General features: G+C 39.5%; 1 protein-coding gene across 2 annotated transcripts; it reads left to right on the forward strand.

Moving 5' to 3' along the window:
• The first annotated feature begins 1,107 nt into the window (after positions 1-1,107).
• On the forward strand, positions 1,108-21,490 carry MAN1B1 (mannosidase alpha class 1B member 1). Of its 2 annotated transcripts, none has more exons than XM_032996645.2 (13): positions 1,108-1,345; positions 3,405-3,513; positions 4,195-4,331; positions 5,397-5,557; positions 7,164-7,273; positions 8,563-8,748; positions 10,944-11,092; positions 11,773-11,961; positions 12,959-13,149; positions 14,525-14,645; positions 17,199-17,396; positions 17,693-17,824; positions 18,664-21,490. In XM_032996645.2, the coding sequence occupies exons 1-13, from the start codon at positions 1,202-1,204 to the stop codon at positions 18,865-18,867; spliced, it is 2,031 nt and encodes a 676-aa protein (XP_032852536.1). In that variant the 5' UTR covers positions 1,108-1,201; the 3' UTR covers positions 18,868-21,490. The 2 variants fall into 2 exon arrangements, with proteins under 2 accessions (XP_032852536.1, XP_032852617.1); XM_032996726.2 differs by having other exon boundaries at positions 1,296-1,392.

Genomic DNA, 21,490 nt, shown 5'->3' on the forward strand with positions numbered 1-21,490 from the left:
AATGTCCTTCTTCCACAGTGAAGATGAGAGAACTATTTGCATAAGGAATGATGAAGGGCTGGGGTCTGTGAAGAAGGAGCTGAGGGAGGGAATTGTGTGGGTCAAGTGGATGCTGCGGAGTACCAAAATTCAGCCCCAGATCTCACGGAAGGGTTTATTTATGCAACTGGTTAAGTCACTTTTTGCCCACTTCCATCCTCTCACACATTTCAGTTGTCTGTTCTTATGCCTGTGTTGTCTGCCCAGGACTATGTGCGTGTGATGCAGAGGACAAGATACGGGGTGTCAAATGACTGTCTGGGGTTCTCACTGGCAGGTGCTAACAACATTAAGCAGCACTTCTCTGTCCCTTGGGAGTCAGCAGGTGTTTGGGGTTTTCCTTTGCTGTTCTCACCTTCCTGGTGGACTAGCAGGAGGAGCACTGGTCTGTGGTGCATCCTCTTGGGGCAGAGTGTTTTCTGATGTGTGGCTGGTGCTGGTGGCCTTACCAGAGTGTGGTTCTCCAAGCTGGGTGGGAGCGGCACCTTCCTGAGCTTGACTGATGGGAGCACATAGGCCCTTCTGTTAATTGTCAAGTTGTTTTTCCTGATGACCTACTTGCACATTTCCATTTGTTTCTTTTATGCCAATATTTCAGTGACTGGTCTCTATATTATAATCTCAGAAGGAAAAGTTAGGCTAAGGAAAAGTTAGGCCTCCCAGCGTCTCCTGACATCTCATTTCCTGCCTGGGCAGCTGGAGTCCCCGCTGGGCCCGGCCCGGCTCTGTCCTAAGAACAGGTACGGTAAGGGCCAGCAAGGGAAAAAAGGAAAACCCCAACAACCCCCTGCCCGAAAGAGGTGCCCGCGCCGGGATGACTGGTGGCGTTGCTCGCACTCGGAACAAGCCCAGGCCGAGAGCTGCGTTCTGTCGTGGCACCCTCACCGGCTGCCGCGGCACCGGCGCTGCGTCCGGCGGTGAAGGCCACGGCTGACGAGCCCCGCCGTGCCGGCCGTGGCCTCCCGGGGCGCGGCCCGTGCGCCTGGCGGCCGCCGTTGCTAGGGCGCGGCGCGGCTGTTGCTAGGGCCGCCATGTTGTCCCGGAAGCTCTTTCGGGCTAGAGCGGCACCCGGAAGCGGCCGCTCCGTCCCGGGAGGCGCGGCGTCATGGCGGCCGGACAGTGGGGAGGCGGGGGGGCGGGCTGCGGCCCCTGAGGTGCCGCCATGTACTCGGCTGCTGCTGCCGCCGCCGCCGCCGCCTCGCCGCCGCGACGGGACTTCATCTCCGTCACCCTCAGCCCGGAGGAGACGGTGGGGGCTGGCGGCTACAATAACAGCAAGGCCTGGAGGCGGCGGTCCTGGTGGCGGGTGAGGGCAGGCTCCGGGCCGTGAGGGCAGGACCCGGCCTGGAGCAGGTGGAGAGCTCTGGGGCAGCGGTGGGTGCGTGCCCCCGGGCTGGGTTGTGGGGTGCACCTGGCAATGAGGGAGCACTGTCGGGCCGGGAGGGACGGTCTGCGGGGAGCGGACGGTGAGGGGTGTCTCAGGGCTTCGGCGCAGCTGGACTGTGCGTTGGGGGTCCTGGCTTGGGACCCCTCATTCCGAGCTGGGGAGCAGACCTAAGCTGTGGGCACTGGACGATGGGGGTGCCCTGGGTTTTGGGGAGGGGCGGCTCTGCGCTGGGGTTCTGCTCTCAGCAGTGTTTGGGTGCCAGCTCTCCACCTCGTAGGGGTTTGTGGAGTGCAGGCAGGTTGAGGGTGCTCTAAGTCGTATCTTAATTTTTGTGAAAAAGCTGGGGCGAGGGGATACAGTGGGCGTTTGAGGGGAATCCTGCAACTGGGGCAGGAGTGGAAGGGGTGTGTGGGATTTGGTCTTTGGTGCCTTTGTCCCCTATTTCAGGGCTTGAAAGGGGAGCCCTGTCCTCTGCCCTAGGAGAGTAAAGGGGACAGTTCTGCTTTCTGCGGGATGGCTGAGTATGAGAAGAGGGGGTCTAGCAGAGCTGTGCGGAAGTAACCTTCGTGTCTGCTTGAGGGTAGGGAGCGGGCAGGCAGCTTTACAGGGGGTGGGAGTCTTGGGCTGGAGAGGCAGGGTGGGAATTTGTGAGTCAAATAGACAAGACAACCTTTGTTGTAGATAGAGTGTGAGGTATAGCCACCTATGGAGGCTTTACAGGTGGTTAGATGAAGTGTATGAAGAACTTGTTTAGGGACACAGTATGACAGCTTCTCTCCATTAACAGCTAGGGAAATGTGGGAATAAGACACAAGATGTTTCACCCTTCTTTAATCCTTATTTGTCAGCAAAAAAAAAGTAAGATAGTGGTGAGTGCCTTCATATATTCTTGCACCTTATTCCTACTCATCCCAAGACACCACAGTCAATGCCTCTTTTCCTATACTACCCTTAGGAAACACAGGGCTGCTGGGTTTCAAGCATCCTTCTGCAATTGGGAGATGATGATATGGTTCGCTGTGCAGGTAGAGCCGAAGGTGAAGGAGTGGGATCTTGTGGTGTGCATAGGGAAGGGTGTGCAGGATTACTGTGCTGTCTGCAGTGTGGGAGGAAAACAGAAAATGCATGCAGTGGGGCTTGGCGATGTGAGCACATTGACAGTTCTTTGCTGAAACATTTGCAGCATCTGGTTGTTATTAAGAGGATGAGGACTATGGGAAGTGCTGTGGGGTGTGGAGTGGTTTGTAGGAAACTGCAGGTTGTTCCCAAGTGTAGCATTGGCACTGAAGTGTCCTCTGTGAATGCCAAAAAATTAGAAGCAAAATGCTGCTGTTGTGAATTCTGATAGGACTGTTAGAAAACTAACAAAATTATAATTTAGCAGTTAAACTTTAACTCCAACTGTGCTCTATCTAAATGGAGGAAACTTCTCTCTCAGGCTAACATAGCATTTGCTGTCTGACTTTTAGTGATTTTGTTGTATATACTTTAGTTTTAAAAACACATTTTTGCCTGGGACTAACCTTGAAAACATTGTGGCTTTGTCTTGTTGGTTGTTCTGTAGGTTTATTTCATTGTCATCTTGCTGTGGGCTGGTGACTTTATTTGTGGTGGCAGGACCTGTTCGGTGTGACAGTGCCACATATGGTTGTCAGAGGCAGTATGCCTGGCTTTTCTTGTCCAGTCAGCACACTATAGGTGATGCTCTCTGGGAATCTCAGCACTTGGTAATCTCTGAGGTTCTTTCAGCAAATGGCTCTGATGTTTCTGAGTTTGCTGTGCCATTTACTAGCATGTTATATTTCTGTTTATCATCAAATAAAGTAAGCAATGGATGTCTACAGTTGAAATCAGAGGGTAAAACTAAACCTACTCAGTTTTGTGTTTCTTGCTCTGAATGAACTGATAAAAGTTTATTTTTGACTGAGTAAGCTCTCAATGTCATGCTAAATATTCTTCTTTATTTTCTCTCCTAAAGAAATGGAAGCAGCTGTCTCGACTACAGCGGAGCGTAATTCTCTTCCTGTTCGCTGCCTTGGCAGTCTGTGGAGTTATTTCATACACAAGCATGGGGGAACCATGGAAAAGTATGTGTTCTGCATAGCTCAGAATTACTGGAATATGGTGTTATATTTAAGAGATTGCTGTAGTTCTTATAACTAGTTTTGATTTTTATTGACAATGATTGGGTGTATCCATTAAAGTGCAGTTGTGAGATGATTTTATGTGATTGGTTTCTGCTTAATCAGAAGTATTTTTCATATACCTTTTCATTGTTTATCTTGATTAGAGCAATGTTTTGATTTAGTTGATTAAGATTTGGAGACTGTGAATGTGTTTTTTATTATGCTTGTATGTAGATATTGGTAATCCAAACCTGAACAGTAGAATAAAACAATCCTCTCTTGGTTTTGATTTTCTATCAGATTAGAAATTCCAAGATTTTCTATCAGATTAGAAATACCAAGATTTTCTACAATATGAAGGCACATTTACATTTGATATTATTTTACTGCCTATATTGAGAAGCTAAAATAATAAGAATTAAAAAGAAGCATGTGCATTTTAGCAGCCTCCTTGTATATCAGGGAGAGTGTTAATACCAATAGACACTTTGTATCTAACAATTAATGTGTGTTTATCAGTGTTTTGTGAATGGGAATGCTTTTTGCAGCTGCATCTAGTATGTGAATGCAGCAAACTGTAACAAATTTCTACCTGGGGCCTAAACTGTTGATTCCTTCTGCTGAGCAGTTTTGTGTGTCTAGGTCTGACAAACAAATCATTGGATGATCAGAGAACAGAACCAGAAACTCCTGGATTAAAGCTGGCAAATCCAGCTGTTCTACCAGCACCCCAGAAAGCAGATACCAACCTTGCAGACTACCCAGAGCTTTCACCACAGGTACTATGAGAAGAAATTAGTTTTATAGAGCTGCCAAAGAGTTTGTGAAAGCCGCAAATAGTGCTTGGTCCTGACAGTTATTGAGGAGAAAGGAGTTCTAAGTTGCAATAAAAGTCTACTCTGAGTGAAATGCTCTCTTCTCAGGAAGGGCTTTGGTATAATATTTCTTGGCTTTACCTTTTTTATTTAAGTGTTCAGTATACTATTTCTTAATCACTGATGTACCTAGGAGTGCCAGGGCTTTATATCACAGTGACCTTTTACTTGAGGCTTCACTTTCCTGCTATGATTAATTTGTTTGAACTTGGAGTGCTCTGGTCCTCAGTCTTGCTGTTATGAGGAGCCTAAATAGTTGTGTCTGAATGTGGATAGTAGGATACAGTGTCACACTGAATTGGAATAGCTTTTCTAGTACCTTGAAAAATATCAGCAAGCAGAACAGATGTTAGTAGGCTTTGAAGGGTTACATTTGTAGGGAATGTGACTGGAAAGAAACATGGCTTGCCTCTGTGGATTAGGGGAGTAGAGGAATACTGGTTACTGTGTTGCTCTTCATGTATTTACCTCATGAATTTTGGGATTTCTACTTAATATGAATTTTTATATTTTAATAATTTCCTTATTCTGCACAAATGTACATGTATTAATTGTATAGTAATTGTTGGTATTATTTAACACTGGTATTGTGTAAGTTTGTTTTTTTTTTTAATGCTTTTTGCTAATTTTGATAAAAATTTACTGTGCCTAGTGAAATGGAATCAAATATCTTTACAGTCCTTTGGCAGTGCCTTGTGTTAAATTAGTATCTGGTAGCAGTAGAGGTAGTTTAAAAGTAATTTATCAGTGTAAACTTAAGAACTGGATAATTTCACCAAAAGTTTAAAACAAACAAAAAGCCAAGGCTTTTAGCATACCTTCCATTTAGGACAGAACTCATATGCTGATACGATATCAAAATAAGATTTATCTGAAGTTGTTTAACACTGGAATGCTGCTGATTTATGCTTTGAAATTTTACCATCAGTGCAACGTGCCAAGCACATCTTTTTTTCTTTATTTTCTCAGAAGCCACCAAAACCACCTCATATTCGGCGTGGTCCTTCCAATCTTCAGATCAAGCCACCACGGAGGGATGTGAAGCTGAAGACCCGACATGATACCAGCAGGGTTGTAGAAGAGCCAGTCCTGGCTGATAAAGAAGAGAAAACAGAAAAATCTGTTATCAGGTAGAAACGCTTCCAGCAAGTTACAGTCTGGCCTGACAGCTGTTGATATTTCTAGGCTGATTTATTTTTGATGAATGAGCAGCTTTTCTGTTTTTATTGTTTGCATCATAGAACTGCAGAGGATTTAGAGCCCTACAAGTCTGTCTGTGTTTCTAATGCACTTAGACACTCTTAATACTCAGCAGAATTCTCAGTGTCTATAGGTTTCCACCATTTGTTTTGTAGTAAATATTAATGTACCAGTATCAGTACGATAATACTGTCACAAGACGTGGTCCAGACTTGGAAGATTATACTGGTGTCAGTGTTGGTTAGAGGTATGATGCCACTAAACACAGTAAGCCCAAGTTGAACTGATGGAAGCTGTAGACATGTATGTAGCTGTGTGCATGTAACTGTACAAGATATGCTTACTCCTTTCTTACAGAAGATTAATCATACAGTTCAGAGACCCCTTATGTAGATACAGTAGTATCTTTTACTGAGGGTCTATGCTGCTATGATTATGTTCATATTAAATTATTCCCTAAGATATTACTGATTGAAATCTTTTGATTTGGGATTAACTGGGGGGATGTAATTTGGATATAGAAAAGACTACTGCAAGTTCAGCAGAGGTTCTTAAGATTTAGAACACTAGGCTTCGTTTTTTTTATATGTTTGTGTCCAGCACTGGCACATCTGAGATGATCATTTCATCAGAACTGTTCCTGCATCAGCATTTTCGCTGTTGGTATTATCTGAAATCTTTCAGAATGACTTGAATTGTTTTATTCTTGTGCTTCTGCTTCCACTATAATTCATTGAGTTAAACGGGTGGTAACAGGAAAACTTAGGAGAGCAATGAAAGTATAGTGAAGACAAGTTTAAAGGTTGAAAGTAAGAAAGGAAATTATGGGATTTATGTCAGTCGTAAGGTATACTGACTGTAAACAACAGAAACTTTAAAGGTCTTGTAAGCCTGGTTCCCTTAGGAGGCATATCATGCGCTCAGAAGCAACATAACTATATATTAAACAGCATGGTCCAGATTGTTTGATCTTGATATGAATTTAGCTTCACTTGAAGTCCATTCTGAAAGACTTCAGGAGATTCTTAATAAAAACCTGTAAAAACTGATTTATGCATTTGTGGTAGTAGGGAAGACTCCTGAACCTTATGGTGGTATGGCAAGTACTTTAAGTGACTATCCTTTGTATTTATTTGTGATTTTTTGATGATGATCATTTGTGTGATACTGTTTAGTATTAGTAGCTCCTATGATCATTTCAGAACTGGTAGATAACAAAATACTTCTAGTGCAGCATTTTCAGGTGTTTTAATTATTTTTAGAAGTTCTTTATTAAATTCCATTGCGAAGATATTTAATGAAATTCTAAGAGCCTGTAAGACACATTTCTTAATCCAGTAAAACTTCTATGGTGCAAATTAATTTATTTGAACAGAAAAATTATCTAGTAGACAACATAGTTGTTTTGATCCGTGTTACAAAATCCAACTCCTGTTTTATGAAAGTATTGTGAGAAAAAGGAAATGCAGAGATGTCTCACTTGCATGACTTTCTGTGATCAAATTAAGTCTTAATTACAAGCCCTTGTATTTGAAGCTGGAGAGGAGCACTGATAGAACCTGACCAAAGCACTGAACCTCCATCTAGTAAAATAAAGGAATCAGAAAAACCTTCATCTGTGGAAGCTGAAGACCAGAAGGAACCAGGTAAATACTACAGTTGATGATACTTGTATTTCTGTTCATTTTTATGGTTGAAGTTGTGCAATTCTTCCCCCCACATCTATTTTAATTATTTATTTATTTTAATTAAAGAAAACAAAAGGTATAGGAAAGATTATTTACCTAGAACATCTAAGGCTTTCAGTGTCCTTATTCCACCATGACAGTGTTCATGCTTATTAGCCTTCAGAATTCGAAAATAAATTTTAATGACAAATCTTTGAAATGTAGCCTCTGGGAGGAGGCAGACATTCCCATCTTTTCTTCAGCAAAGGATAGTTTAAAGAGAGGGGGCTTGGAAGGGACAGCTTCCTTTTTCAGGAGTGGTTTTCCTTTTGTTCTGCAAATACAGGAAAAGTGTCTTCCTCCCTGAATTGAACTCAGCTATTTTTAAGTCTCACCAGAATGTAGAAGTTGTTTTTTTAGTTGCTGTCCTTGTGGAGTAAAGAACCTGTTGTTCTGCTTTCAAGGCTCATATGAGGAAGTTCTGATATGTGACATATTACAATGTGATGTATTTGGCTTGTGCTAGCTTAATATGCACAGGTTAGTTATGCTGCTTGGTGTTTCCCACTTTAGAAATATGTGTTTATAATTTTGCAAAATTTCAGCTAATGTACTTGAAATTTTTCATGTTGGATATGTAACATAAACTCAACTTTATAGCAAATCGTGAGCAAAAATTTCTGTAGAATTGTGGAAAAAAACTGTGGCTTTGCCCAAGATGAAAAATGCAAATTTTCTTCCTTTTTTGTATTAAATGAAAAGTTCAGTAGAAATAATTTTGTATAAATGATTTTAGATTTGGCAGAAAGCAATGAATAAGGCAGGGAAGATGAATTAAAAATGGTATGTGGTAAATTAGCTGAGGATTGTATTTATTGTTAAGCATATGTATTCAGCAGCTGAATTACAGTTGATTTAAGCAATCTTATTTCCTGACTTTCAGGTCTTTGAGCTTTAGTGATACTCATCTAACATCTGTGCTTGTGTTTATTTTAGTCTTTTATGTGCAGAAGTGACTTTTTTCTTTTTTTGCCGGGGAGAGATCTCTGTTTCCACCTGGCTGAATTGCTGACCAGAAACACTGACTGGTTATTCCACAGAGGAAAGGCTGTACTGAAAAGAATAAACTGAGGATGCTTTTTCCATTACAGTGATCATTTCATTTGGAAGAAAGTTTATTTTGAGTAGAATGCAGCAAAATGGTGTTTGGTGTAGCTGCCTAATTCCCCTGCAGAAGTCTTGAGCAAAGTGCTGTTTGCCTTTTGCAGTGCCCATAAACGAACGTCAGATGGCTGTGATAGAAGCATTCCACCATGCATGGAAAGGATACAAGGATTTTGCCTGGGGCCATGATGAGTTGAAGCCTTTGTCCAAGTCCTTCAGCGAGTGGTTTGGGCTTGGGCTTACCTTAATTGATGCCTTGGATACCATGTGGATTTTAGGCTTAAAAGAAGGTAATTTTTTTTTGTCCTCCATTTTCTTCCTTCTAAAATAATTCCTTGTTTTCTATTCAGGCAGTACATGTTCAGAGTTCTTTGAAGGGAATATTTATTATGTGTGGCCATTAAGTTTAGTTTACCAGTGAGGGTAAATACATACATACATACATACATATGTATATGTATGTGAACAATATGTATAAAAATAAATATTAACACACCCCCCACACACAACTGTATTAAATGACACCATTTTTCTTGGAGTAGAATTTTGAGCCAGAAAAAAAAATACTCTGCTGTCACATATACCAATGAATATATCTGCTAGAAGCTGAGGAATGTATTACGCATCCTGATTTTTGTTTCTGTACTAAAACCCTAGTGCTATCTTTGTACCCTTGTACGGCCACTGTAGGCTTTCTACCCATCAGTCTTAGGTAGCCTGTAAGCTTATAGGTTGTGTTTTATCACACCTAATACCAGTATTTCATATCTGGATTTAAGAAGGTTGTTTCTGTAAGGGATCTATAGATGGAGATGGGGAGTTTCCAATACCTCCTTCCTGAACTGTTCTGATATCTGTATTTTTTGCAGTTATTTTTGAAATTACTATGTTAGAAAACTTTTAAACAGCTTTTAGAAACTAAGCCAAAAATTCTGCAATTCTGTTGCAAACAACTTGCTTAATCCATACTTACTACTCTTTTTGATTATTATTATTGTTAGTTTTCAGTGGTGCAGGGGTTTTTTTTTAGTGATACTTAAAAATTTCTGGAACTGTGTCTATTTAACCTTGGTAGATAGCCACTGTTGTAAACTTTTATCAATCATGCATTTTTTTTTGTGTCAAGATAGGAAGAGCAGAACTGCTAGTAAGGGGACAATAAACAGTCAAAGTCTCTCATAGTTAACTGCCTCTTCTATCGTTGAAGTTTGTGTAAAATATTAAATCAAATGAAAATTCCATATCATGTGTGCAGCTCTAGGCCTGAGCAGGCTGTCTTGAAGTTTCAAAAAATTGACAGTGTGCAGCTTTTTTTTTTAATAAAAAATTGTGAACTGCATAAAGCTTTTTAAATAAATTATTAGTGGTTTGGATGTGTTGAAAATGGGTTCTTGGTGAAGGCTTCATGTTTTATAGCAGTTCTTTTGCTGATTGCCTTAGAAAGCTCCTGGGGTTTCTTCTGAATAACAAACGCTATCTAAATGAAAGTTCTATTTAAGGTTGCCAGTCTTTCTTGTAAGCTGATCAATGCTAATTCTTCTGTGAAACAGTACTTTACCTTTTCTGTTGTACTGCCAGATAGTGCTACCATCTGACAGTGGAGATTTTTTTGTGGTTCTTCTCAGTCTACCCAACATCCAGTATTTACCCAACATCCAAGACATTTTTTCTTGTGAGGACGTAGAGTCATCCTTTTGCTTTAGAGTTAATCTCCTGTGGAGTACTTTCTATTTCTGGGAAACTGGTGGTTTTCTGCACCTGGTCACAAGCAGGCATTTCTGGAAGGTGCGATTAGTTTGAGATCTCTTAGCCTTCACAGTTAGAGATGTGAGCTGACTCACATGCAACACGTGAAGTTAGACTCTGTGCAAGAGCAATCATTGAGTGATACTGATGATAAGCTGACTTTTGAATCTAAAAAGGATTTTTTTTTTTATGTTCCTGTTTGAATTAGTAGTACGGTAAACAACCATTTCTGCTTCTGAACAAAAAATTGTAGATTGTCGGGATTTTAGGGTTAAGTGCTGAAGTAGGAGGCAGGCTCCCCAGGACATTGCTAGGCTAAAGGTGTTTATGGCTGTTAACTGAAAATGTTATCTATTTTCTTGTTAGATAATGGCTTTGGTTTAAAAAGATTTAATTAAAAAGTTCAGAAGGCTCTTGTGGAAGTGTAAATAATTGTCTGACAAGTCAAATGGATAGACTTAAAAGATCTCAATTTCTGGACTATTTTAATAAAGAATTCCTCAATTTCTTCTTTTTTTAGACTATAAGGAACTTTTTATTTTGCTGGGTATTTTTGTCTGTCTGTATGCATCTGTGGTGTATGCTGAATAAGAATTAAGCCAACGCTAGTCAGACTTCTCCCACCATGTGCTTTTAGACAGATATAATAACTGTCATGGGCATACGGAGTACTAATGTCTCTAGTCTAGTTGAAACGTGCCAGAAGTTCATAACTGGGACTACCTTTTATACTTTGCAGAGTTTGAAGAAGCAAGAAAATGGGTAGCAAATGATTTAGTATTTGATAAAAATGTGGATGTGAACCTCTTTGAAAGCACTATTCGTATCCTGGGGGGCTTGCTGAGCACCTACCATCTCTCCGGAGATAGCCTCTTCCTGGAAAAAGCTGTGAGTGACTAGTCTTACAAATGAAACTAGATTATGTATTCCGTATTGGACAAAGTTGAGGGAATATTTATCAGAAAGTTAAGTGTTCCTGTTTTTTAAGTTTCATATTTAAAGTAGTGGGAAAGTGATTTATCATTAATTTTGTTAAGCCTGCACTTTTTTTTTTTTTTTTTTTTTCCCTCTGGATAACCTCAGAGCCTTGCTGTATTTTGTCAGGTGTTCTCATATGTGTGTTCTTCTCTTGGTGAAGAGCTGACCATAATAATGTTCATGAAAGAAAAGAGGAAGTAAATTGTTGGCGAAGAGTAATAGTTGTCATTTGTTTCCCTTTCTTTGTATCCTAACAGCATCAGCCAGCTCTTTAGAATGGCTAGATGCAGTCAATGACTTCAGAGTTGCATCACATTGCATAGGGATTGCAGACTCAAATGAGGCATGGAGTGTTCATTAGGAACAACGTAGAAACTCTTTAGTTATTACTTTGAATAAATCCATGACCCTTTTTAGTTCTTGGCTTTCTTGCACCATCTGAAACTAAGCTGCTATCTCTTGTTCTTTTTTTCTTATTCTGTTATCTTTTTCTCTGTCTGCCTGGTGAAAGAAAATCTAACAGGGGTATGTGTGTATATATCTATTTTTTTTCTTTATTGTTTTGTCCTGTGCTCTTGGGTTTTCTTTAGAAAGACATTGGCAACAGGCTTATGCCAGCATTCAGGACCCCCTCCAAGATACCATATTCTGATGTCAACATTGGCCGGGGCACTGCACATCCACCTCGCTGGACATCCGACAGCACTGTGGCAGAGGTGACCAGTATTCAGCTCGAGTTTAGGGAGCTCTCTCGTCTCACTGGAGATGAGAAATTCCAGGTATGGAAGACTCAGTCAATGTTTTTCTCTTTTTCCACCTCTCTATACTTCCACCACTGACTCTCTGTCAATACACATAGTCTCTGCCGTCTCTAAGTTATGCTAAATGAGTTGTGTTACTCTAGATGAGGGAAGGAAAAGAAACAAAGTAATTCCTATTATTTTCTTAAGTACCAAAAAGTAGTAGTGGAGGTCAATAATGATTTTTCTCAGAAATAGCTTTTGACTTAAAAAAAAAAAAAACAAACCCTGAACAGCAAAAAACCCACTATCACTCCCTGCCAATAAAAAAGAAAACAAGCAGCAACACCAAAACTAACACCACCATCCCTCCTCCCCCATCCCCCAAATTTTTGTCATTGATGTTTTTGTTTGACACTAGGTTGTCAGATTTTGAAAAAATACTAAGCTAAACAGGGGACTGTGAAACTGCGCCTTGCTTAATGTTGCTAGAATGCTATGTGAGGTTTCTTGATACCATTATCTAAATGCAAATAACAAAACTTTGGTGTTGCTGTACAAGAAACTAGATAAGGGACTGACAGCAGGTCACAGTATAAGGAAGAGTTAGTTGAAATAAAAATAATTTCAGAGAAGAATATTTTCCACTCTTTTTGTTTGATGATGTTGTTTTATTGTTTTAAACTGTATTCACAGGTCAAGTTTTGAAGAGTGCAGTTATTTAAAGGAGTTTAAGCTACTGCATGTGGTTGTTGTTGTAGCTGGACTTCTACTTTTCAAATATGAGTAACTGAGATCATAGTCCAGTGCCATAGTACTGGCTTTTGAGTGGGCTTACTTGAAGGAAAGGAAATGGTTATAATTATTTCAGAGTACTTAAATGTACCTAGAACATCATGTTTTGGGAGTCAGAAGGTTTGACATCCTGTATTTAATATATTGCACGAGCTGAAAATTTATCAGCCTGAAGCTACTAGCTACAGTTCTGTGCACCATTTATACCTGTAATTTATGTTTGCTATTTTCTTCCTTTTAGAAAGCTGTAGATGAGGTGATGAAGCATGTTCACACCCTCTCAGGGAAAAATGATGGACTAGTGCCTATGTTCATAAACACCAATAGTGGGCAGTTCACTCACTTGGGTGTCTATACTCTGGGAGCCAGAGCCGACAGCTACTATGAGTATTTGCTCAAGCAATGGATTCAGGGTGGGAAAAAGGAAAACGAGTAAGTTCTTTCCACTTCTCATATTGGTGTGAGAATTATGTGAGCTGTAAAACTTTCTGTTGTAGTTTGCTGCTTAAAGAAAAATAATGTATGCATTCAACAGTTGACTGAAAATATCACTGTTTTTAAAAGCAAACTAAGCAAGCAAGAGGGACCTGTGGTAACTTTGATATAAAAACGGCATCAGTTAGGCTTAGTCTCACATCTCCTTCTCAGAAAACTTTTCTTCCTCAGCACATCAGATGTGAGGGCTGTTGCAGACAGGAAAATAGAATTAAGTTTTTGCAGTAGATATGGGGCATAATTAGACATTTCTGAAATACTGATGGTACTTAATTTCACCAGTGATGTCTGTGTTTTCTCTCAGTTTGTTAGGGAAAGGTGAATCTTACAAGATGGTTGAGGTGGGAGAATTAATCCTTAAGGAATAACTTTTCTTAAAAAGGAGGCTAAAGTTTGATGTTTGTGTAAAATTTTGCTTTAAGTATCTTACGTTTCTCTTATATGCACTTGATAAGTAAGAGAATTTCAAGGAGCAGAGGAATTAGAGATATTGGAAAAGAAGGTTTTCTCCAAAAGAAGACAAAAATCCAAGCACTTTTTTGTCTGCTTATAAGCTAATTATGTTGGACTTGTTTAATGTCAAGGGGTTTAGTACATACAGAGCACCATGTGCCTCCCTGAGGCATGTCTTTGTATCACAGCAGGTGCATCTCTACAAAGAAAGTTTGCATCACTGCTTTTTCCAAGCCATACCTCAGTGTAAATGGTGATAGTTGTCTTTGGGACTATGAACAATGGCATTTTCTGAGCCTCAAAAGCAAATTACTCAACTGTATTTTTTCCACATAAAAGTACTTTGAAACAAGGGAAAGTCCAATTAAATACCGTGAAAATGTTGTACGATGAGAGTGGTCATATGTTGGAAAAGATTGCTCAAAGTCATCGAATCTTCATCTTTGGATGGAGATACTAAAAAAAATTGCTCAGATAAGCCCTCAGACAACCTGATTTAATTGAATCTGCTTCAGAGCAGAGTGTTGTAGAGACCTCCAAGAGGTCCCTACCAGCCTACATTTTCTGTGATTTCAATTACTGTACTTCTAAGGATTCCTGAAATAAAATCTGTTTACTGCCTAGAAACAGAGTGGGGAGTATGTTTTCTTTAATACTTAAATATTGCTACATGGTAGCGATAATTAATGTCCAGCTGATGATGACTTCTAGGGTTTTTTGTCAGTTTTCACATTTAGTTGAGTATTGTTCTTTAGACTGAAATAAGAGTCTCCAAAAGGATTGTGCTGAACATCAGCTATGGTTAAATGTGTTCTGACTGCATGAATGTGAGCCAACTAGGAATGATTTTAATTCACAGACTGTTGGAAGACTATATGAGAGCCATAGAAGGAGTGAAAAAGCATCTTCTTCAGAGATCACAACCCAAGAAACTTACTTTTGTAGGAGAGCTTGCTCATGGCCATTTCAGTGCCAAAATGGTAAGAAGTACAACTGCATTTAAAAAAACAACAACAAAAGAAACCAGAAAAACCACCACCATAAAACCAAAAATAAAGTCAGCGTATGGACAGGCAAAAATAAAGCTTCTGTGTTGTCTTTCCCCCTTCCCCACTCCAAAGTAAAACAAACCAAACAAAAAAACAAACAAAAAAACAAACCAAAACAAGCCATAGGCAGTGTGATGTCAGTACTGAGTAACTAGTTTGTCCATACTAGTCACTTGTATTAAACATGGGCCTTCTCTTTGAATTACTCTAGGAAATTCATTTATGTTCCTGTAAGACTGAACATTTTAGTGCTGGAGTAAAATTTTCTTTTTCTTTTGCGTTTTGGTCATAAAATTCCAGTGTCTGAAACTGTTGAAACAGTGCCTATCTTAGGTATTTATTTTCCATAATTCAAAAATATATGTGGGCACTTGCACACCTGGCTTTTTAGATTTACCTTCCAAAACAAGCAGGTGATCTAATATTGTGTTATTGGGTCAAAAAAAACCCAAAACAGTTGGATAATTTTGGAAGGTTCTGTCCATTCATAACATTTGCTTCTTTTCCTACATGTAGAGTTACTGAGTAAAACAGTATGCTGTTTGCTGTAGGGAAAACAGATTGATCTTCATTCCCTGCTCTTAATTTGTGCACCCATACTCTTTAAAATGCATTTTAAAATCTTTCAGTTAAAGATCTCATGTAAGTGCAGATATTGTATGTGTTGTGTGGCTTTTTTTTTTTTTTTTAAGATGAATGATGTATTATTAATGTATATGTAGCCTTATGCACAATTTTTCAATATCTGAAGTGAGCTTTAGTGCACTCTTTGACTTGTTTGGTGTCCTGATGTAGCATTTTTGAGATGTTCTGTTTTTCAACATGTGCTTCTTGTATCTGAATTTCCCAAAGGCTCTCCAAACCTGCTGTGAGCAAGACCAAGTCTGGATTTTGGGTAGAGGGGGCTCCCCCATCCTAAGATATGACAGAATTGAATTCAGACAGATAGATTTGGCTTAGGTTTCTGCATGTGTTGGAACACTTGCTTCTGTTCCAGGGAGTCAGCGTTTTGATATTTAACCGACTGCTATTGGGTGAGAGGCTTGGTGGGTATCTTACCCTGGCCAAGTGGGAAAATGGGAGATGTTTGTCTCCTATGTCAGTGTTGACCTTTACCACCCTCAACCTTTTCATTTAGAACTGGACAAAGCTTTTAAAGGTCCATACAGGTGCTGCTTGTGCACCAGAGTGTTTTTACTCTGTTTTTGGGTAATGAGATCTGAGTTTTCATTCTGTATGGTAAGAATCATTTGAAGTTCTATATGTGAATCTGCAATTCTTACATTCACAATACCAGTGGTGGATTAGCCCCGGAGGACAATCAATCTTGTATTGCAAATTGAATTTTGCTGGAGATGCATTTTGGGCATTGTATACAATCTGGTTTTTGATGTATTCTTCAACTGACTTTGACGATTGAGCTTTCTTGGAAAGTTAACTAAATTAATCTTGACTGTTTACAAACGTTGCACAGTTCTTGAAGTAATACCACTCCTCTTGTCTTTTGAACAAATTGTTTGGTGTAGCAAGTAAAAGCTAAGAAAGAAATGACCCTGCAGTCCTTTAATTGCTGCTGCTTTGTCTTGGGAAAGCCAGCAGGAATGCTCTTCATAAGATCATCCTCAGATGCCCTTCTTCCATACATACATGAAGAGGCAAAGGTGTTTTGTCCAAGGTGCTGGGTACTGTGGCATTCAGCTGCCTGTAAACAGGACAGTAAGTGTAGGAGAGCTAGTGGTGGGAATGGGGGCCAGCTATATCCCAGACTATAGAAAAATGCTGCTCTTGCATCTTTGGTGCTCTACAGACTTTGAGGGGTAATAGCTTTTTATTGCCCCAAATAACAAGGTTGCAAGAAAAGGGCAACTTTTCAGACAGAAATATGCTTGAAAGCTTATCAGTGCATCTAATGATGTCTGCAGATGTTGTATCTTTTACCATAATGCGAAGGTGATTATTTCAGAATGAGGAAAATATCCTTCAGCTGACCTCTTCCTCTTCTCTACAGCTTTGTTTTCTGTGTCCAACTCCCATCTCTCTTCCATTTTAAGTTTAAAATTAAATTCAGATGATCAGTTTGTCCCTTATGTTGTTCCTTTAGGTGTCTCTATTGAGAAACCTTTAGGTGATCCTGCCCACCCCCCTTCATGAGTTGTTATGAAATGTATTCTTCTGGTAAACCAAACGACACTCTTACCCCTTGCCCTGACCTCAGATCTCTTTCAGAAACTTGATATAAAAACAGTCTTGTATATTTTCCAAATTAGTGATGTGTCTGTAATAATGTTGCCTGTCTCATGCATCAGATTTAAGAAGTTACTCTCAAGTTCTTGGTACCTGAAATATGTTTTGCCAAAGAGAAAGAAGGGGAGGGAAAAAAAAAAAAAAAGACACACACATAGAGACACAAAGTTATGCATGCTCACACAAGTAACTGTTTGCTGTGTAATTTTTTTCCCCAGTAAGAATTGTCTTGTCTTGCAGGATCACTTGGTTTGCTTTTTGCCTGGTACTCTGGCACTCGGAGCTCACAATGGATTGACTGCTGATCATATGAAATTGGCTGAAGCCCTTATAGAAACCTGTTACCAGATGTATGCTCAAGTAGAGACAGGCCTGAGTCCGGAGATCGTACACTTCAATCTTCATGCACAAAAGGGCCACAAAGATGTGGAAATCAAGGTGAATAAATAGTTGACCTTGAACTGTAATTTGAGGATTCTTCTTTATCTCTATTCTGCTCTTGAAACTCCCAGCCAGATATTGATGATGTGGAGCAGCTTGTTCTTTTGCTGCTTCCCTTTCTGGGTGTACCCTAGCCTTCGTTTTTAATTACCCCTGTAGTGTATTTAGAAGCTGAGATGCATAATAATCTCTTTGGAGTGGATGGAGATGGGAATCGCTATTTTTTTCTTTGTGCACGTGCTCTTGAGGAAATTCCCTGTCTGAATCATTCTTGCCTTTTTTTCCTCTTGCAGCCTGCAGACAGGCACAATTTACTGCGACCGGAAACTGTGGAAAGCCTTTTTTACATGTACAGATTCACTGGTGATAAGAAATACCAAGACTGGGGCTGGGAAATCTTGCAAAACTTCAATAAGTACACACGGGTAAGGTCAGCTTATAAAGACCCTGTTCTGTCAGCACTGTATTTGATCACTTGTCTCTAACAAGAACTTTGGAAACCTACTGTCTTTGAAGAGTCATCAAATGCCTGTGGGGAAACTTGGAAGTACACACAGCGGCATCTTACAGTTTGAGATACACTACTTGGTACATTTGGGGAAAGAGCTGGTATTACATTGATTAAAATGTAAAATGCAGAAGCTGTATGCAGACTAACAAAGTTTCCCTATGTCTTCTTGGAAGCTGTTAGAATCTCTACTGTGATCTTTTAGAGAATTCAGAAGCTGAGAAGGACCTGGCTGGATTGAAAGAACCCTTTGGTTGAGTTGCCAAAAAAAAAATTTGCCACAAAATGGCATTAATGCTTCAATAGAGGTTTTTTAATATTCATTCTGGCTACAGTGCTCATGGAGATACCACTCTGATATGCTCTAGAAGTGTGTTCTAGATGCCAGTGGTCATTAAATATCCATTGTCTGCTCTTTAGAGAGTACATGTGGTAATTTGACCAGTTCTAATGTAGAAATCGCACAAGTTTCTGTACGTTTGTCCAGAAGCTTCAAGGGGATGTTCTTTGTGATGCTTCTTTAAATTAAGCATAAATGGATGTTTTGCTTCATTTTATCCTTGTGGTTTCTTTTAAAATCCATTTAGATTTTTTCATAATTGAAGTTTTATATGTAAATGAAAAACAAGTATGATATTAAATACATGCTGATGTGTTTCATAGCACTTACTTTCTCTGAGTGCATCTGGATGTTAAGAAGTTAAAATGTTTTAGATTATCAAAATATACAAAATTTCTGCTTTTCTTTTGACACAGGTTCCTACAGGTGGTTATACATCCATTAACAACGTCCAGAATCCCAGTAATCCAGAGCCACGAGATAAAATGGAGAGCTTCTTTCTTGGGGAAACACTCAAATACATGTTTCTGCTGTTTTCAGATGACATAGACTTAATCAACCTTGACAAATACGTGTTTAACACGGAAGCTCATCCACTCCCTATCTGGGTACCAGCATAGACTGGGCATCAGACCTTCCAGTGGTGGCATTTTTATCTTCAAGTCACTTTATGTTTCAGGGTTTGAGGAGACATGCTATACTGCACCTTTTTTTGGCTTAAAACAAACAAACAAAACCTTTGGGAAAGCTTCTCTGGTTTGGAGAAGTCATGTCAGTCTTAAATCTAATCCCTGGTTCTGGGATGGACAAGTTGTGCCATACTAAGGTGTTTTTTCTGGTGTTGATGATGCAGTTCGGAGAATAGCTGTTGTATGGACCATGACATTCACAGGGATCTGGTGAACCAGAACTCCTGTCAGTCTTACTAAATGCTTATTAAATGTCAGGAATGCAGCAATGTCTTACAGCACAGGGTTGTCCCTGGAGAGAAGGAATAAGCCTACAAGCTTCTGGTTTATTCTCGATTAACTGAAACACTCGGTACAGCGCCATTCCTTCGTAAGAACAGAGAGTGTTTCAAGTGGTAAATGGAATAAACAAAGAACTGTAACATTGTCCCAGGTAGAAGCAAAGCCGACAGAATTGCTACTGATACTCTGATCTCATTCCAAACTACCAATCTATGCTGCATCACATTAGAAGAAGGAAGTGGCAGCAAAGCATCTATTGTACAGTGTTTTAGTTTTATAGAGCACTTTGAATGATCTGTTCAAGCTGTGGCTGAAATGAATGATGGAAGAGAATTTGCTGCTGGTTTGGCTCAAAGTGGTATATAATTTTGTAGAGGTATTTCAGTTTTTTAACTTGTCTGCAGGAATGCAGGAGATAATGTGAAACACAAGTGAAACTACACATGCATTTTATATATTATTTGCATCAGTTAGACTCAGGTATTCTGACTGAAAGCTGCTTTCTAAGGTTGGGCACTGGGAAAGCTTGTGAGCACATTAGGTATAATTCTAAGTTAGCTTCCTTCTGTCCCTTCCTGTCCAGATATCGCATTGTAAGGTGTGTGTTTGACTCAAAACAAGCTTACAACTGAACAGCAAACTTCATAATTTTTTGGACTGCGGAGAAATTCTCAATCTTTCTTTTTCCTTAGCAGTACTTTGGATAGAAGTATTTTCATTGGTAGTATTAAAGCAAACGGTCTAAATGTATTACAACAATTACTTGTCCCAATAGAATTAGTGAAATCTGTTCAGTTCCTTGAAGACAACGCAGACCCAGGCTTTTTAAGTATCTTGTGGGAGCCCTGGGATCTTTCATTTCTGTATGTGCAAATAACTATTTAAACCATGAATTTGGAAATCAGATTTCTATAATGCTTTTCCTTTTGGTTTTGTAGATACGTGGATAGTCCTGTATTCACAGATAAGTTCTCAAAAATGTGCTTGTTCATATTTCTTAAAGAGGTTGTTCTCACCAAAATGTCCTTTCCCCTCACATTAATGGGAGTGGCAGGAAGTATGCAGGCAGTGGTGGTGACAGTGAGGTACAGTCCCCTCTAAATCTAGGACTTCTAAGTGAAACTAATTAAATCTGACTGTAATGGCTGATTTTTCAGTGGCTGAGGGGCATATGTGTATTTTATAGTATTTGTAAAGTAAGAGGCATCTTTATTTGTTTTATGCTGATCAATTCTGTTTGCTGGAGTCAGAAATTACCCGTGGGACCATATTTATCATTCCATGTATTAATGATGGCTTATGGAAATTAAGACATTTTACAAATTATTTATACCTTTTTCTGTCATCAAAGCAACCCTGGGATTTTCAAGTCATGTCAAGTTTGTGCAGAATTAGAATGTTCCTTTAGTTCACATGCCACCAGTAACCCTGAGAAGTAGTTTCTCACTTAGGTGTGCAGTGGAATCCTTTTTCTGCACAACTGATTTGCTCCCAAGATTTTGTTTTCTTTGACATAACAGCAAAGGAAAATGCTGTTGAAATGTGGGAGGAAACACCTTCTGTGTTTTTGTTTGTGTAGCAGGTTCATATTTCTGAGAAGCCGAGCTTTAGCTAAAAGCTGAAGGCTTAAAACTGGAGATTAAAAAAAAAAAGAAAGAAAAAAAAATAAATTTAGTGATACTACCCAGGCCCTACTGACTTGTGTTGCTTTGGCCTTGTGCCTTCAATTGAAGCTAGTATTGAACCCCTAATTAATGACTTTGTTATGGACTGTAAAACTTCCAGAGTTTGGCATCTCACCTATACAGCAGCCCTACCGAGGAAACAGATTTCTTAGAAAGTGGAAAACTTATAAATGCTGACCAAAAATCTTCTGTTGTTGAAGTCTTATACTAGTCTTAATGTAATTGGTGTTACCAGTGGGACTGTGGGAGTCTGTGTTATATTTTTTTTGCTTTATGATTGGCTTGAGAGTAATAATCCACTTCACAGTGAGTCAGAGGAAGGAGAGAAGAATAAATCGTCGCTTTCCCAAACACATTTCTTGTCTTGACCTCTTGGTCCAACTAATTTCTTTTCTACCTAATTCTTCACGGGAAACTGAATCTTTGCAAAGTGTGGCTTTACTGTTCCTGTCCTTTAAATCTGAAGTTAACATTGTTCATCTCTCTCTACCTTTGAGAACAAATGCTTGTTTCAGACTCCTGTATCACATGTGAAATGGCACAAACCTAAATAATCTGATAAAAGTTCGTCTGCTTCTGTTCTTTTA

The sequence above is a fragment of the Tyto alba genome, unplaced genomic scaffold (genome assembly GCF_018691265.1).
Source record: "Tyto alba isolate M040663 unplaced genomic scaffold, T.alba_DEE_v4.0 Super-Scaffold_11, whole genome shotgun sequence".
Taxonomy (NCBI): Eukaryota; Metazoa; Chordata; class Aves; order Strigiformes; family Tytonidae; genus Tyto; species Tyto alba.

Bases quoted from the DNA above. Each gene is read 5' to 3' on its own strand.
- MAN1B1 (XM_032996645.2), top strand. From the start codon at position 1,202: ATGTACTCGGCTGCTGCTGCCGCCGCCGCCGCCGCCTCGCCGCCGCGA. The intron at 1,346-3,404 runs GTGAGGGCAGGC...TCTCTCCTAAAG, and splicing joins GGCGGCGGTCCTGGTGGCGG to AAATGGAAGCAGCTGTCTCG. The intron at 7,274-8,562 runs GTAAATACTACA...TGCCTTTTGCAG, and splicing joins TGAAGACCAGAAGGAACCAG to TGCCCATAAACGAACGTCAG.